This window comes from Periplaneta americana, chromosome 8, assembly GCF_040183065.1.
Source record: "Periplaneta americana isolate PAMFEO1 chromosome 8, P.americana_PAMFEO1_priV1, whole genome shotgun sequence".
NCBI classification, from domain to species: domain Eukaryota; kingdom Metazoa; phylum Arthropoda; class Insecta; order Blattodea; family Blattidae; genus Periplaneta; species Periplaneta americana.
This window is the reverse complement of record NC_091124.1, coordinates 172958614-172977750: the sequence shown is the minus strand read 5'-3', so window position 1 is coordinate 172977750 and position 19137 is coordinate 172958614. Positions and strand designations below refer to the sequence as shown.

The window sequence follows — 19137 nt, the reverse complement described above, 5'->3', positions numbered from 1 at the left end:
AGAGAGAGAGAGAGAGAGAGAGAGAGAGAGAGAGAGAGATATGGAAATCCTACACGTACAAACCAAAAACTCAACACACTAAAACAATATGAAATATATACACACTAAAACACACCCTAATCAAATTGTCAACACAAAGATTAACTTCAGAACACACACACTATTTGACACAACTTTTCATCACACGAACATAACCACACAACAGACAGCGAAGTTGAGATGGCTCCGAGACACAGAAGACTCTGAGGATGATGTCAAGAAGCACCGAAACAGCTGTAAGCCGGACATGCTTACATAATTAACACGAGTAAGATCGCCATTTAATCATTTTCTTAAACACATTAGGGTTGAAAGGTATATTTTACAAATTTCCAACTTGCTATTGAGACATCTCATCAAATAAATCCTGGTCTACAGAACTGAATAACCCTAGTATTTAGTATTTACTTATTTAGCCTGGTAGAGATAAGGCCGTCAGGCCTTCTCTGCCCCTCTACCAGGGGATTACAACTATAATATGAACAATAAAATTACAATTAACATTAAATTTACAATTACAATTACAATAAAAATTAAAGTATGACAAGATTACCTGATTAATGAAAGCTAGTCATTTTATCATAGAAATTAAGAACAAAGAATATTTTTGTATTTACTGAATTACAAATTAAACCTACAGTAACAAAAATCTATAGTAATGAAATTACCGGATATTGAAATATTTTATGATAGATTAAGAGAACTATTTACAAGAAACCATGTCTGAACGAGTCTCAATTACTGGCCAAGTGCCTAGTAAGTTTGCGTTTGAATTGAATTTTATTTCGACAGTCCCTGATGCTAGCAGGTAACGAATTCCAGAGTCTTGGCAGGGCTATTGTGAAAGAGGATGAGTATGAGGAGGTATGATGGGATGGTATTGTTAGTATTGTTTCATGGCGAGAGCGTGTGTTCAGATTGTGGTGGGAAGAAAGGTAAGTGAAGCGAGAAGACAGGTACGAAGGAATAGAAGAGTTCAAGATTTCGAAGAGAAGGAGAAGTGAATGTAAATTTCTTTTCTTATCTAGTTTAAGCCAACCTACTGTTTCCAGGGATGGAGTAATATGATCATATTTACGAACATTGCTTACAAAACGTACACACAATTTATGAGCACGTTGAAGTTTCGTTTTGTTGTCGCTGGAAAGGTCAGTCAGTAAAATGTCAGCATAGTCAAAATAGGGAAATACAAGCGTCTGCACAAGGGACTTTTTTAAGCAAGAGGGAAGATGAACATTTATCCTTTTTAGCACATGGATAATAGAATATACTTTTCTGCAGGTTTCTGTGATTTGCATGTCCCAGTTGAGATTATTATCCATGTGAATGCCAAGATTTTTTACCGAAGAACTGAAAGGGATATGCACTGTACTTACTTCAATGGGGGAAATGTCGAGGTGCTTTACAGCGTCGGTTTGAGAGATTAGTGAGATTCACAAAACTCTTGTAAAAAAGATTGTTGACATTTTCTAAACATACAAATTAATCTTCAGTGTTGCAATATAATAGAGATAAATATGTACATTAAAATAAAATATTAATCTTTTGGTGATGTTTAAGAAAGTTTACAAGTTTTGGCACAAGATTAAATCGACCCAGCATGACAAAATAATGAAACACAATGCAATATCTCTGAAAGCACATTGACCTAATGCAATTGTTCGTATTATTTTACTGATGAATTGGGTTCTTTTCAAAACCTGAGGTTTTAAAAATTTAGATACAATTTAATGTAACGTTTTTATGTATATGTTATTATTAAATAAATAAATAAATAAATAAAATAAATAATTTACTGTAAAAAGGTATGTAAAAATGTAGAGCTACATCATGCTAAAAATATTAAATATAAAGTGTACTAAGTACAAGGCATACAATTTGGCAACTATCACATTAGATTAATGTCAGTCATGAACAGAAAATACCTCCAAATCAACAACCTTTTATAACAGTAAATCAATCAGTGATTTATACTGGGAAATATGAAGACAAGTGGAATGCCCTCACTGTCTGAATATTACAAACAATTCAGAAATCTCTCAAAGATACAAACCTCCTGCGTTCTCCACTGGAAGATCTTTGAAGTGAGTGGACACTGTGGCTTCTGCAGTTTCAATTTTGAGGATAAGGGTTCCGTCATGATTGGCCAGCAGGATGATGTATGGGCTGAGAGTCTTCATTCTTTCGGCCACAGTGCGCAGAAGTTTGAGACTTGGTAACTGGATGCTCACCTGCAGCAAAAAGACCTTCTAGTAAATAGATGGTTTTCTGTTTAACGTCACTTAACACCTGAGCTGTGGAGTCAATATGCATTTATTGACTCTGGTTCCATCCGAAATTCCTTTTAATACACTGGTTCTAAGTGTACAGTTCTGATTTGAATTATATTTGATCTGTTTACAGTTTAAGTTTATTGCGAAAGTGGTGTTCTGTTTCATAGTAATGCTCTTGAAGAAAAAATAGTGCTTGATGCTTACATATACGTAAATCTGCCAGTCCTGATCTTTTCGTTTTCTATAATATGCAGATAGGAGATGGAACTTTTAATTATTTCATTTGCTTGTGTATCATAATGCAACAATAAATATTGCGCAACATAACCTCAACCCACTACTGTTCTCCAACCAGGAGATTAACTGTGAAAGAAATGTGTTTACTATTGCGTCATCTATTGGAGTGAAGTAGATACATAATATTACCATCATAACGTCAGTTTAAAAAACATGCGCTCTCCTGCATATGTTATTTCCTGTATGGAGAGATTAAAAGACCAGGAGATTAACCGTGATCTAATTTTGTAACTATAGTCCCGTCACTCTGATTTCCGGCAGCCAATCGCGTTGCAGGTCGGCTACATTTAAATGTGTGCATCTTGTGATTGCTGATGAAGATGTTATGCATATCTTAAGGCTCGATAAATACTTAATATAATCGCCCGCCATTTTGGCTCTTTCATTGGCGTTCACAGAAAGCACACAAAGACGTTATTTGCCTCAATTATTTGCTGAATTACAGTGCGTTTGATTTATTATCATAGGAGCTACGACATGATAATGTTTAACGGTGTGGCAAATAGATTCCTCGTATGGTAGCTCGGCAACGAAAGAACAAAAATGGTGAACGATACTACCTACCTAGACTTTATAGAACCTTCACTTCCTAAGACATAAGCAAAGAGGAGGAGTCACACCAGGAATAACAGCGTCGCAACTATAGGGTAGTATAAGTATGTGTGTATCAGTGTCATCGTTTGTGTTTTGAGAGTTAGCCAATGGAGATGCGTGTATCCACGTGTGTGACCTTATGATATCTTATGACATCAACATACATTCACAACATTACCCCACTGCATCTCTTTCCCCTGGGACTTTCTCCTGATTGGAATGCAGTATAAACCCAAATACAGTACTTTGTTGTACAGCTGTTTATAACTAGGGTCACCAGGTGTCCTGTTTATTGCAGGATACTCCTTTTTTTAGCTCCTTATCCTGCGGCCTGCATAAAAGTTTGAAAACTCTATAAATAGACTGGTTTTTAAGTTTACCCTGCTAAAAATCCTGCGAAATAATACAATTTGAAGAGAAAATTTTATGTTTTTTTTTTTTTCCTTTTTAATAAGGAAATACTTCGCAGCAGTAAATAATATGTGAACAGATGAAAAATCTAGACTGAAGTCAGAACTTTAAAACATATGTTGATCACAGAGTATAATCTGAATTATAGCTGTGTTGAATTATGTGATTTCCGTCTTTGATAGCGGCAATAGTTGAAATCAATACATTCAAATCACAGATAATAATAATAATAATAATAATAATAATAATAATGTTTTATTTTCGCTGGCAGAGTTAAGGCCATAAGGTCTTCTCTTCCACTCAACCAGCCTTAATCAATACAATACATAAATTTAAATTACAAATATTTTCACTACACTTAAAAGGTTCTCCAGCAATAATCTTCACTACACATTTATTTAAATTTAGATAAATCTATAAGGTAAAGTAGTAACTTAATTTATGAGCTAATTTAATTCAATGAATTATAATTAATTTAATATTTGAGATAGCTAGTAAAATGATGAAAATTAATTTAATATAAGCTTACTAGGACTATGTTACAGGGAGAATATATATATTTCTATTTCTATAATGAGAATATTAATGTAATTGCCATTAGAGGTTTTGTAAATCTATTTAGAGAAATTAAAGATAATAATAATAAGAATGGACAGATGTTAGTTTCATTATAAGTAACAAATATTAATCAGCAATTCATCTGTTAAGTAAGAATTTATGTAATTTTGACCTAAATGAAGCTATTGTCCAACAACCCCTTATATCACTCGGAAGCGAGTTCCAATTTCTAGCAACTGAAACTGTATAGGATGAAGAATATAAAGATGTCTTGTGGTAGGGTATAATGAGTAAATTGTTATAATGAGATCTTGTACTTAGCTGATGATATACAGATAAATTTTGAAAACGAGAAGCCAAATATATTGGGGTAGCGGTGCACAGAATTTGAAATAAGAGAACAAGAGAATGCAGGGCTCGTCGATCGCTTAGCCTTAGCCAAGACAGAGTTTGGAAAGACGGGGAAACATGATCATACTTACGAATATTACAAATATAACGGACGCACGCATTATGCACACGTTGTAGCCTGTTGCTCAAATTTGCATTTAGGTTACTTAATATAATATCGCAGTAGTCAAAGTGTGGCATCACACTTGTAGTTGCTAAAGAATAATCATGCTCAGGGCCGCCGAGAAGGGGGGGGGGGGGGGCAAAGGAGGCAAGTGCATATGGGCCTGTCAGATTAAGTGAGTTTGATTACTTTTCATTATCACAAATAATTATTCACAGAATAGGTGATAGATTGTAAATCTATTAAGGAGAATTACTTCTCTTCTACTATCAAGAATGAATAAATTTATTGGTCTCATACCGGTACTATAAAATTTTGTAAGAACATCTGCTAAATGAATCTGACATATTAACCAACAATAGTAGAATTAATACAAATTACCACTTCATTATGTAAATGTTTAATTTCTATATAATAGAATATCGGTTTCCCACGTTACCAGTCATCGACACGACACTTGAGGGCTCCGGGATTTGCCTGAAATATGTTCCCGTCGCTTGTACCGAACACGTTCAATTGGCTTGTCCTCTTAACTACCAACCCCTGCTGGCCCACCGCAATATGCTAGTGGACTCTCCCAAATTCAAGCTGCAGGATCACATTTCCTTTACAGTAGGGCCTACATAGTATGTTTCGTCTTTTCGTTGTCGTTTCTCTAGTAAATTCTGTTCATTAGTGTTACCAGTGGACAATGGACAAGTAGAAGCATAAGTCAGGAGCTGAGAAGCACAAGGAGAGACAGAAAAATTGGAAGATATTAAGAAAGGGAGTAGAACTTTGTTTGAAGTTGGTGTGAAATTGAGCGATGTTGGTAAACTAAAAAGTGGCAGACAAATTGTGTCATTAAATGTGTTGTTCGAAAACAAGAGCCTTTCCAAAAACAGTATTACAGTATTTCCAAAACTCAAGAATGGAGAATACGAGGTCTGTCTAAAAAGTATCCGACCTTAAATTTTCCCGCGCAAAGTAGTGATTCTAAGGCGGCGCCACTGTGCACGGTGGAAGGAGGAACCGTAATGCGCATGCTTGAATTTTTTCACCGCATTCACTTGTGCCAGTCACTGGCTGGTGGTCGCCAAGTAAGGTGCTGTTCTAAGTGTTTGTCGGATTTAGTTTTCTCGCAAGATGACTGAACGAATTGAGCAAAGATATTGCATCAAATTTTGTCAAAAGCTTGGTGATTCTCAAAGTCAAACAATTCGTAAGATTCAGCAGGTGTTTGGGGAAGATGCGATGGGTGTAACACAAATTAAGGAGTGGTTCAACCGATGCAAAGATGGCCGCACATCAGCGGAGAGTGAGCAGCGTTGTGGCAGGCCCCAAACTGCTCGGAGTGCAGCTGTTGTTGAGAGGGTGCGAAATTTGGTGATGGCAGATCGTCGTTTGACCATGCGGGAGATTGCCGAAGAGGTTGGAGTGAGTAAAGATTCTGCACATGCAATTTTGCGTGATGATTTGAACATGAACCGAGTGGCTGCGAAATTCGTGCCCAAGTTGTTGTCCCCGGAACAAAAAGACCTCCATCGTGACGTTGCACAGGACCTTCTGGACACCGCCAACACTGATCCTGGGTTTCTGAACACCGTGATAACTGGAGATGAATCATGGGTGTACGGGTACGACCCAGAAACAAAAAGACAGTCGTCGCAATGGAAGCATCCCGAGTCTCCAAGGCTGAAGAAAGCGTGGCAGGTGCAAAGCAAAATCAAGGTGATGCTGACTGTTTTCTTTGATGTCCGTGGAATTGTGCATCACGAATACGCACCAGAAGGACAAACGGTGACAAAGGAGTACTATCACGATGTTCTCCGGCGACTCCGTGATGCAGTTCGGCGCAAAAGACCAGACATGTGGACGGCGAACAACTGGCACTTGCATCACGACAACGCCCCCGCACATTCATCCCAATTGATCCACACTTTCTTAGCCAAACATGGAATTACAACCGTTCGCCAAGCTCCCTACTCTCCAGACCTGGCTCCTTGCGACTTCTGGTTGTTTCCAAAATTGAAGACACCACTGAAAGGATCCTGTTTTGAGAGTAGAGAAGAGATAACGCGGAACGCGACGACGGAGCTGAACACCATTCCAAAAGAAGACTTCCAGAGGTGTTTCCGGCAGTGAAAGGATCGGTGGGCTAAGTGTGTGCAAGCACAAGGGGCCTACTTTGAAGGGGATTAGGGTCCCAACCCCGTCAGGTATTTGAAATATTTTTTCTGGCTAAAGGTCGGATACTTTTTAGACAGGCCGAGTATGTTCCCAGAGACTGGCTAGTGTGGAGTGAAACAAATCAAGGAAAATAGTACAGTGACTGATTTGTTGCACTACACACAAGCCAGTCTCTGGGAACACATTATTCATTCTTGAGTTTTGAAAATAATACTGGAAAGCCTCTTGTTCCGTCACTTAGAATGATATTAGGCAGGTTGGAGGTACTTTTTCGAACAATGCATTCAATAACACAATTTGTCTGCCACTTTTTAGTTTTCCAAGGTCGCATGTTACTTGCCGTGACTCAGAGTTAGGAACTGGTGTGTGTAAATTTGTTTCACTTGCGCATATTAACACATCATGTTTACTATTGTTTGCTTGTTCTGATTCAATACTACTGTTATCAGAATTTTTTTCTAAACAGTCACAACCATCACTATTCACTTCTAAGTATGAACTATCTTCATTTTTGACAGCCTGAACAGACGGGCTTGAGATTGGTTTATTTTCTGCACTTCATAAGCAAGGCTCAATTTCACACCAACTTCAAACAAAATGAAGGAAATAAAAATGTATTCAGAGTAAGAATGTGTCAAGAAAGACTGAGTAACCTTGGACTCCTTAGTCTGGAGAGCGATGTTGCTAAGTCTTTAAATTTTGTTATAACTGATGATTTTGCATCAATGAAGTCAAGGAGAGTTTTTTGTTGATGTTGGCCTCCAAGTCAGAAATTACAGCTGTTTAAGAATAGTGTTTTATGAAAACGAAACAACGAAAAGACGAAAGTTTCGTCACGAAACATACTATGTAGGCCCTAGTGAAAAAGAAGCGTAATATATTGTGCTAATGTGAAGTTTTGCTAAAAGTTTTCAATGTAACAAAAGTATATATTTTTAGATTCGTATCTGTGTATGGGGTTATCTTGTATTTATTTTGAAAATAATTATTATCGTCAGAATAATTGGTAATTTGTCATTTTTAAGTTTTTTTTCAACGGGGCCCAAGCACAAAATTGCACAGGGGCCCATAAACCCTGACGGCGGCCCTGATCAGACGTGCATATTTAAAGAGAGGAATGTCACAAACACAAACACCGTCAATTTCACCTACAGGCACACCCTCCAATACTTGAGCAACTTTACACATTTTTTTATATCCACTGTTTTTCCAAACACATTCTGGAACTTGTCCCTTAGTACTTGTACTTCTGAACCTGGTAGCGAGTCTAGTTTAATTTTCATGGCACGCACCTCCCTGTTTCAGATGATGTTTTGATGATATAATTTATGATTTTGCATCAATGCAACCTTTGATTTGATTACCCCCTTTGATTTGATTACCTGGTTGGGTTTTTCCGAGGTTTCCCCCACCGAAAAGGCAAATGCCGGGTAATATTTTGGCGAATCCTCGGACCTCATCTCATCTCACTACATCTCGCCAAAATGTAAAAAAAAATTGTACAACATTGTAAAAATTGTAGAAAATTACTAAATTGTAAAACTATAAAAATTTGTAAAAATTGTAATTGTAATATTGTAAAATGTTGACAGGTTCCACATCTTAAAGCTTCATTGCTCATGTAAGATCTATGGAATAAAATAAATGAATGAATGAATGAATGAAGTCAAGGAGAGTTGTTTGTTGATGTTGGCCTCCAAGTCAGAAATTACAGGTGTTTAAGAATAGTGTTTTATGAAAATGAAATGAAACGACAACGATAAGACGAAAGTTTCGTCATGAAGCATACTACGCAGGCCCTACTGAAAAAGAAGCGTAATATATTGTGCTAATGTGAAGTTTTGCCAAAAGTTTTCAATGTAACAAAAGTGTATATTTTTAGATTCGTATCTGTGTATGGGGTTCTCCTTTATTTATTTTGCAAATAACTATTATCGTCAGAATAATTGGTAAATTGTCATTTTTAACATTTTGTTTCAACGGGACCCAAACACAATATTGCACAGGGGCCCATAAATCCTGACGGCGGCCCTGTTATGCTACAGTTGCTACATTGTGTACATGTATTTTTCTAAGTCATGTTATGAGTAATGAATTCATAATATCAATTTACACCTCCTCATAACAAAATTTACTGTATTTTATTATTATTGATACATTACCAGTATTTCCTTTGTTGCAGTTGTATTCTATAGCTGTTAGTCTAGATATCTGAAAATTTGTATTGTTTTAAACTGGTTAGTGCTTTCGTATGAAGTTTACATATATGATATGAAAGAGGAATAGCAAAAACCTAAGGCAGCCCTTTACAGAACCACTTTTAGGAATGGATCCCACTTTTTGTGTCTGAAAATCTGGTCACCATATTTATAACAAACATGGTATTATTATGCAAGTCTCAATATAAACATTTGAAATCGGGTCCCGGCATAGCTCAGTTGGTTAGAGAGCACTCAGCGCGCACAGCTGAGAGGTCCTGGGTTCGATTCCCGGTGCCGGTACGAATTTTTCTCGTACTTAATGGTATAAAAACAAACTGACTAGTCATACTAGTCGAGAAAAATATAATGAGGAGGGCGAGACCTCATTCATATTTGATACATATTTGAAATAATGTTCGCCACTTAGTTGCCAATACTCTCAAATAACGTGTCACAATCTCTCTCAGACTACTGAGAATTCATATCACAGCTAAAGAGTTAAAGCAATGTTTATATAGACTTCATTAAAAATTTCTTTTAACTTCAACTCCAGTCACATTTCACACTTACATGATGTTTAGGGCTAATGAAATTATGATAGTTTATCAGTGCCTTCAGGTATGGTAAACTAAACATTTTGGAATTCAGCTATTATGGGACAGTTTAAATCCATTTCTGTAGTGAGGATATCTATGAAATGAAATGTTAATGTTGTGCCCAAGGATTATGATAAGCAATCATAACTTGTTATGACCATGAGCAATATATTTCCACTTTATTTGAAAGTAATGAAGTCGTACTTATTAAAAGATTCAAACATGCCTTTACAATGCGAGAGCTCGCTTCCTGTTTCGACAGATTACAGAGCACAGCTTAGCCAACTCAGCAGAGTCTAGTCCTTGAACATGCAGAAATGCGTACGCTTACATTTTTATCATGAACTCAGTCTTAGCAACAGCTGACGTAGATACATATTTTATGCAGCGTCTCTCGCGAGACATCAATTTCTATTGGTTACTGGTAAATCAGAAACAGAGATTCAGTCGCGAGAGTTCCTTAAATCTGTATTGTTCTAAGTGACGACCGGAAACGCTGATTTGAAAGAATGGTTAAGAATCAGAAGCGTGGTGTTTAGTGAATGCAATACCGTCTTTTTAGAAGATTCGCGGATAAAATAGCGTCACTCTGTTATGTCACAAAGGACGTGGTTCGAGAATTTATAAAAGGATATGAAACGTCCGAAATGCGGTCATTAGTTATTGGTCAAGATAGCGGTCATGGAGTAGCACTCGTAACTTCCCGACATCCAGGAAGAAATCCAGGAAATGGCATCACCTTTGAACAGCATCAGGGTTCGCCCTACTATCTACTGTGAGTAAAATCATCAGTTCAATCTTTAGAGTTTTCATTTAACTAGTTCATCTTGGTACTTTAGAATTAACAGAAAATTTCATACTTTTTAAATCATTCAATCTCAATATTTAATAATTTATTTGTAGTAACTTGATATTTTATTAATAAACTTAAGTAATAGTGAATTTCTATACTTGTGATTATTTCGAAAGCCTGCGATCACATTCTAAGTAGGAATCCCTCCTATCCATAAGCAAGAACAGTTTATAAAGTATAACGCAGTGTCTGATTCATTTGTGTCATCTTGATGGAGATTATAACTCGCGATTATCTCAAAGATAAGCCATCCGCCCTTGTCGTGGCAAGTGGCACGATCAAACACTGGTGTCAGATATGATAGAGCTCAACAATAACTTTTGGTGTCAGATATAGTATAACAATAAATTATGGTGTCAGAATTGGTACAATGAAATATTGGTGTCAGATTTGGTATAATAAATACTGGTGTCAGAATTAGTATAACAAAAATTGGTGTCAGAAATGCGCACAACATTAATATTGTGTCCCCTTATGGTGGCTGAGTGGTCAGACATAAAACCTGTCACGCAGATGGTCCTGGTTCGAGTCCCAGTCAGACCTAGAATTTTTCATTAAAAATATATACTTGTGCCAGACAAGGTCGCAGTTGGGGTTTTACTCAGGGTTCTCATATTCTCCCCATATTAGGCATCTACATTATTCTGTCAACATTTCTCCATTTCGTCATCATTCCACAGAATTCCCCAAACCCCGGCTGGGCTAGGGATGAGTGGGGTTGTCTATTCGAAACCTGGGTACGCAGTGAATCTTAATGTAGTTGGCCAGTGTGGGCTTGGGAATGTGCCAAACTTGAGGTTAGCATAATAGAGCTTGCAAGGTCCCAGTGCTCCCCTCTCAAAATTCAATTCAATATCGTGCCTATTTTTAGAAATGAAAGGGCACAGGAGCTAGCCAGTACAGTCATTTTAACCTGAAAATAGGAACAGTAGTTGAGCAATACAATGATTGTTGGATTAGGGGCCGAATTCATAGTCAACACTTATTGTAAGGAACCCTTAAGCAGTTGCTTATAATAATTTCCAATTCATAAATCCCACTGAAGTGAACACTTATTCAAATAAGGTAGCTTGTCAGGTTACTCAAGTGTTTCCTCATATGCATTGTAATCAGCTGATTCGGTATACAGTGGATGATGATTATGAGTTTGATGAATTTATTGAGTTCTATAATTATAGTCCCGACACTTATTTCCGGCGTGACTCCGCCTCTTTGCTTACGTCTTAGAAAGTGAAGGCTCTATAAAGTTTAGGTAGGTAGTATCGTTCGCCATTTTTGTTCTTTCGTTGCTGAGCTACCATACGAGGAATCTATTTGCCACACCGTTAAACATTATCATGTCGTAGCTCCTATGATAATAAATCAAACGCACTGTAATTCAGCAAATAATTGAGCGGCAAATAACGTTTTCGTGTGCTTTCTGCAAACGCCAACGAAAGAGCCAAAATGGCGGGCGATTATATTAAGTATTTATCGAGCCTTAAGAAATGAATCAGTGAATCACAAGACGTACACGTTTAAATGTAGCCGACCTGCAACGCGATTAGCTGCCAGAAATTAGAGCGACGGGACTATAAAATGAAAATGAAAATGTGTTTCGGCAAAACAAAAGATATATCAGAGATATGGAAAACCCTTTAGAGATATACAATGATCAACAATAAGAGGAGATACCGTTTCAACAAGAACACTGTTGTGGATATTCTGGTGCCTCTGGTGAAAATACTGGTTGCTTTGAGATTTTATGCTACAGCATCATTTCAGGTAGGTTTATATAACAATACAGCAATAACTGATAATAACCTATTTTTGGCAACACATAAAGCTATTCTGTTTGTTATTATTTTGCAGTTGGTTTGTGCAGATTTATATTTATTTATATTTCATAACTAGTTCTCTTCATTTCTTTCTTCTTCTGTAAAATGCTTTCCTGATGTTTTGTATAATTTTTAGCACTATAGTATTTACTTCTGTACATGTCTACCATAATAATATCAGTTTAACAATTTGAAGCGCTAGAAAACAATGAATGTGCGAAAGAGCTCACATCTAGCCATGTTGCCATATCTCTCTCGATGTCAAGGGAATGCTCAGTGCATTATGAAAGAATAGCGTCTCTGCAATATAATCTAAAATAAGTCCTAAGGAAATGCTCATTGCTTAAGTTTTTCCTCATTTTATAAGTGGTGACTATGAATTCGACCCTTAGTAAGGTTATTTTATAGCATAAGTATGAAGTTAGTGCGATATAGCATCCACAGTTCTGCGTACGTATTGGAGAAATGTTTAGATATTTTGAATTTTTTCATCAGGTTTGAACTCGTGATATATGTGTCCAGAGGCAAGCATGACAAACATTACACCACTGATGATGATGATGATGACGACGACGATTAATGATACTTTCAGGGAGTTGTATCAACATGGGTACAAAAGTTTTTCCACAAGAGTGGTATCACGAGGAAAGAGTTTTGAAGTTCCTCCATGGAGAGAAGGCAATATTTAACTTACGTAACTATCATCATGACAGCTTCAAATTCAAAACTCACACTATGCTATTGAAGAAGCCCTTGAATCTGTTACTACGAAATTGAAAATGGTAAATTTAATATATATCTGCTAAGTTTATAAAACATTTGACTATTTTGAAACGGCTAGCTGGAAGTACACAGGGATCCAAAAGACAAACACTAATAACAACCTACAAGATGTATATTGAGCCTAGTCTTCTATACTGCTGCGAACCTCTAGTCACTGCACCAGAAACTACACTAAAGCCACTTGTCAAAGTACAAAACCAGGCACTCAGACTTATCACAGGAGGAGTGAAATCTACTCCCATTAACTGTATGCTTTACCTCACAGACATTAAACCTCTTGCAACAACAATAGAAGAAAGAGCCATTATTCTTTATTAAAAACTGATCAGAAGTAATGACGACTATTGGTCCACATACCTTAACACAGAAAGGTATCTGAAAACGCAACACGGATTCATCCAATATGCAGAGAAACTAAAAGAAGAACTCGATATACCCAATCTCCTTAAACCTCTAATGCTTCCACAAAACCCACTTCAGATAGATATAATTCAATCAGAAATAGACCTCCTAGAACAAATCACCAAAAATCAATACAGTAAAGAAAATTTAAAACAATTGGCCCTTGAAACCGTCAACATCAGATATCCAGAAGACTATTGGATAAGAATTTATACCGATGGCTCAAAAACAGACCCTCAAGGAAATGTAGGAGCTGCTATTTTTAGTAATCTATTTTGCTTCTATCTCCCAGTTGGTTATAATCTATCTGCATATGATGGAGAAATTGAAGCTATACATGTTGCCTTAAATCAACTTTTATTCCATACGGATAAATTCACAAACACCGTCATCCTCTCGGACTCAAAAGCAGCCATTTTGTCCATAAATAAAACTGACCACCCCTACACAGAACAAATCAATAACTGTCAAAAAATACTTGCAAACATGGCAAAACAGTTGTGTTACAATGGATCCCAGGACATTGTAATCTACATGGGAATGAACAGGCTGACACATTAGCTAAGAAAGGTGCCAATCTCAAAATAAACCCACGGAAACCTTTGTCATTTAGCTCAGTAAAACAATATATCAAGCAACTACAAAAAAATAATCACCAATTAAGAATTGGACATAAACATTTCGCAACAACATAGGAAATTACTGAAGGATATACCTCCTGAACCCAGAAGACTGGCAGTTGCAAGCTTTCGTCTTAACACTGAACATGACATCCTGGGTAAACACCTCAATCGTCTTAGCATCCTTCCATCAACAGGAAGACGTGGATAGACATCTTGCAAAATGCCCTGCTCTGAAATCCTCCAAGGAAGTCGACCGCTACTGGGAAGCCAGAGCCCAAATGTTTTTAATTACTTAATCCGTAGTTTTTTTCACCACTTTCTTGTTTTTCGCTCAGTCCATGATAGTAAATATCATGTAATAATAATAATAATAATAATAATAATAATAATAATAATAATAATAATGTTTTATTTTCGCTGGCAGAGTTAAGGCCATAAGGCCTTCTCTTCCACTCAACCAGCCTTAATCAATACAATACATAAATTTAAATTACAAATATTTTCACTACACTTGAAAGGTTCTCCAGCAATAATCTTCACTACACATTTATTTAAATTTAGATAAATCTATAAGGTAAAGTAGTAACTTAATTTATGAGCTAATTTAATTCAATGAATTATAATTAATTTAATATTTGAGATAGCTAGTAAAATGATGAAAATTAATTTAATATAAGCTTACTAGGACTATGTTACAGGGAGAATATATATATTTCTATTTCTATAATGACAATATTAATGTAATTGCCATTAGAGGTTTTGTAAATCTATTTAGAAAAATTAATGATAATAATAATAAGAATGGACAGATGTTAGTTTCATTATAAGTAACAAATATTAATCAGCAATTCATCTGTTAAGTAAGAATTTATGTAATTTTGACCTAAATGAAGCTATTGTCCAACAACCCCTTACATCACTCGGAAGCGAGTTCCAATTTCTAGCAACTGAAACTGTATAGGATGAAGAATATAAAGATGTCTTGTGGTAGGGTATAATGAGTAAATTGTTATAATGAGATCTTGTACTTAGCTGATGATATGCGGATAAATTTTGAAAACGAGAAGCCAAATATATTGGGGTAGCGGTGCGCAGAATTTGAAATAAGAGAACAAGAGAATGCAGGGCTCGTCGATCGTCGATGTACTAGCCATCAGACAAATAAATAAATATATATCTACCGGTACTTCAAGTTAATCTGGCTCACAGTTACTTTCTCTACCACAGATTACATAGGTAAGGAGGATGTTCTTGGATTAATGAAGTTTTAAAAATAATATTCAGTATTAATCTATACTAATAATAAACCTGTAGCCAAAATTTTTCTGGTAATTTTAGATTTTCCAAAAATAATTGGCGTTAACATGTATAATTAACCATCCTGAAACCGAAAATCGCTTTTTTGAAATTTTTGTTTGTATGTCTGTCTGTCTGTCTGGATGTTTGTTACCTTTTCACGCGATAATGGCTGAACCGATTTATATGAAAATTGGAATATAAATTAAGTTCGTTGTAACTTAGATTTTAGGCTATATGGCATTCAAAATACTTTATTTAGAAGGGGGGGTTATAAGGAGGCCTGAATTAAATAAATCGAAATATCTCGCTTATTATTGATTTTCATGAAAAATATTACATAACAAAAGTTTCTTTAAAAATAATTTCCGATAAGTTTTATTCTATACAAAATTTTGATAGGACTGATATTTAATGAGATAAATGAGTTTTAAAATTACAATAACAACGCCATCTAAGGCGCTGTACTGAAATAAAAACAAATGACTTCGTCTATAAGGGGCCTTGGACAACAACAATCGAAAGCTATTAAACGTAGCCTAAGAGAATGTTTCTGTGTTTGTAAGAAGTAATATCGGAAGCTAATTAATTGTTTAATTATTATTTCACCATTGGAAAGTGTAGTTTCTCTAGATGGACATAATTCTACAATGTTACTACAATAACTTCTGAAACATATAGCAAGTAATATAAAGTATACACATTAAAAATAAATGATATGTCAATCTTCATTAAACTATGGTTGCATGTAATAACAATTAAGAAACATGTTAAAGGAATTGTCATTGCACCAAATGATTGCTCTCTGGACCAAAATGACCGCATTTTAATTATTTACATACAATTTAAATTAAGTAACATATTAAAGGATTTATCCTTCTATCAAACACGGATGTTCCCTGGATCAAGCGTCCTATTTTAATTATGTAATTAGTTTATATTTATTTGTAACAGGTGCAGCGGAGCGCACGGGTATGGCTAGTGGCATAATATGATGATAACGAAGCAACAGTGGAATGAGACTGGTAGAAGAAATAGAAGTGCTCACAGATCATCTACTGCAAGCTGTCCTTCACACCAAAAATGAATTTCACTTCAATGAATTTATTTTCTGAATCAGATACTTCATTAACTTCTCTGATCTGTTAAGATTTTTGTATGGATCTATGAATTATACTTCATATTTTTATCATCTAGAATTGAATGTAAATGAATAGTGTCACTCTTACATTAAAATCCGGGATTCGAGGCTCTTGCAGTGTGCTCCATTCCCGACGAGGAAGTACAGTCACTGGTATGTCGTGGACACATACTCGAGAGTGTAGCAGTTCAGACTGGAACAACACAATGAGACTCTCAACACAGACGCCCTCTAACTTATTTTGAAGATATAGCCAATAACAACAAACAAAGCTACTTCTTGAGATCATATTTTTATCATTGCTAGAACTTTAATATTTGTACTGGAACTAAAAAAGTTATCTTGTGTGAATTCCAGGAGACACTGATATCAAAGACAATACAGAGACCAGTACTTTTCCCTGAAAAAGGATTTCTTCAATTTCCAAAAATGATCCTCCATACATTCTTAAGTTAGATGCCATGGAACTCTGCAGCACAAATAAGGATCACCTTCAAATTTATACAGATGGATCTCTAAATCCTAATAATGGGACATCAGGAGCAGGGTATTATATTCCAAAATATCAAGAAAGTTATTTCATACCATGTTCATCCTCCTCCAGTCTTGACACTGAATTGATTGATGCTGCTCTTCAGTGTGTTACCGTAAAGTGGGGTGACTTTGAACGCTGAGGTGACTTTGAACAGTAATTTAGCGCCTTTCTAAATTAAATGCTGTACCCTATTGCGAAAAAACTGTTTAAGTTGTCAATACCTTAGTTCAGTTTTTGCGCATTTGGGTACAGCATTTAATTTAGAAAGGCGCTAAATTACTGTTCAAAGTCACCTCGGCGTTCAAAGTCGCCCCACTTTACGGTACTCAAATTTCTGAAAAATCTATTTGCATACTTACTGACTCCAAGGGATCAGTTAACCAAAAGCGTTCGAGTCGGAAAATTCAAATTTGCGTATGCATCATGTAGAAGTTCCACTAGCGCTGTTTGCGAGATTTGGCTGCAAAAAAACGAGTCTCAGCTCTGAAGAAAAAAAAATTGGACTCCTTTTACTAACTGTAGGCCTACTTTAATGGCCATTTTGAACTTGTCAAACTAGGCTAGTCAGTTCTCTGTTTTATTTGTAAGATGTGTGATACAAAATATATATGTACAGTTTTGTGTTTAATATCAGTGTTTCTTTATTCATACTGCTCCTATGACACTAGTACAATCTGTTTTAGTTAATGGTCAGTTATCCGAACACTCTCCTGTCCCCAATTGTTTCAGATAATCGATGCTCTACTGAATGTTTACTTTCCTGTCTTTTTTCCCTTTTAAAAATTAAGAGAACCTAAGTAATCTAAAATTAGTAGATACACAAAGTAAATTATGTAGGGATAAAGTGCAAAGGTTATTTAGTTTAATGAAGGTTTTCTTATTTATTTGCCTACCTAGGAACGTGATACATTTCATGACATCATGAAATATTTGAAGTTCATATGAGTTTTTGGGCTTTCATGGTGAATGTGTTCAGAAGCTGACTTTTGGGTATTCCACCATGTCCTATAAGATACTATTTCCAATGTTTCGGAACTACATACAAGCTCTGTCATCAGGGCAAAAAGATCTGACCAGAATAGTCGTCTACATTTCCAATTTTTGGGAACTACATATGTGTTCCATCATCATGCAAATGAGTATGGCCAGTAGAGTTACCTACTCTGTTGGGCTCATTATGTCTGAGTTAGAATAAAACTCTGCTATTCCTATATAAACATAACTAACTACCGGTAAGCCCTACTGGAGTCAGATGAGACATTCGAAAAACATTATAATACAATGGTCAAAATAAATGTTGCATTTTGCCGAAATGTTAATACTGAATGTTGTGATCTGGAAATAGGTTATGATATCAATACACTGGTTTGTTTGTAATGTAATTCAAGTTAAAACAGTCCGTTTTTCTATCATGAGGTGGCAATATGTGCAGTGTATGGCAACCGTGTCACCTGTATACATTCCAGTACTTGTGCTGTGTGTCATTACGAGAGTTTTGGTGCTTCAGGATGGTTTGGAGAACAATAACATATGAGTAGAGGCTCTGTATAGTCACTCTAATGTTGTTGTTGTTGTTGTATTCTAATGCCAGGCGTTTGACAATAAAGTCATTTAACCTCTTGCACTCCAATATTTTTCAAAGATATTATCATGACCAGCCAATGAAGCACAGATTTTGAGGTGTTCCGAATCCATTTCTTGGTTTGAGTTGCATAATGGACAGTTAGGGGACTGATATATTCCAATTCTATGCAGGTGTTTAGCCAAACAATCATGGCCTGTTGCCAATCTAAATGCAGCTACAGACGATTTTCGTGGTAAATCGGGAATTAACTGTGGATTTTGATGCAGAGAATTCCATTTTTTCCCTTGGGATTGTGTTATCAAATTTTGTTTGTTGAAGTCTAAGTATGTAGATTTAATAAATCTTTTCACAGAGGAATACGTAGATTTAGTAACAGGTCTGTAAGTAGCAGTGCTGCCCTTCTTTGCTAAAGCATCCGCATTCTCGTTTCCCAGGATTCCACAATGGGAT

General features: G+C 36.0%; 1 protein-coding gene across 1 annotated transcript in view; it reads right to left on the bottom strand.

Annotated features, from left to right (window-relative positions):
* The window catches only part of Hus1-like (Hus1-like checkpoint clamp component), a gene marked incomplete in the record, with an annotated part of 34871 nt that overhangs the window by 324 nt on the left and 15410 nt on the right, over positions 1 to 19137 (bottom strand). Inside the window, 2 exon segments of the mRNA XM_069834057.1 lie at positions 2093 to 2270; positions 16656 to 16760. Of these exon segments, the coding sequence (XP_069690158.1) occupies positions 2093 to 2270; positions 16656 to 16760 (283 nt within the window).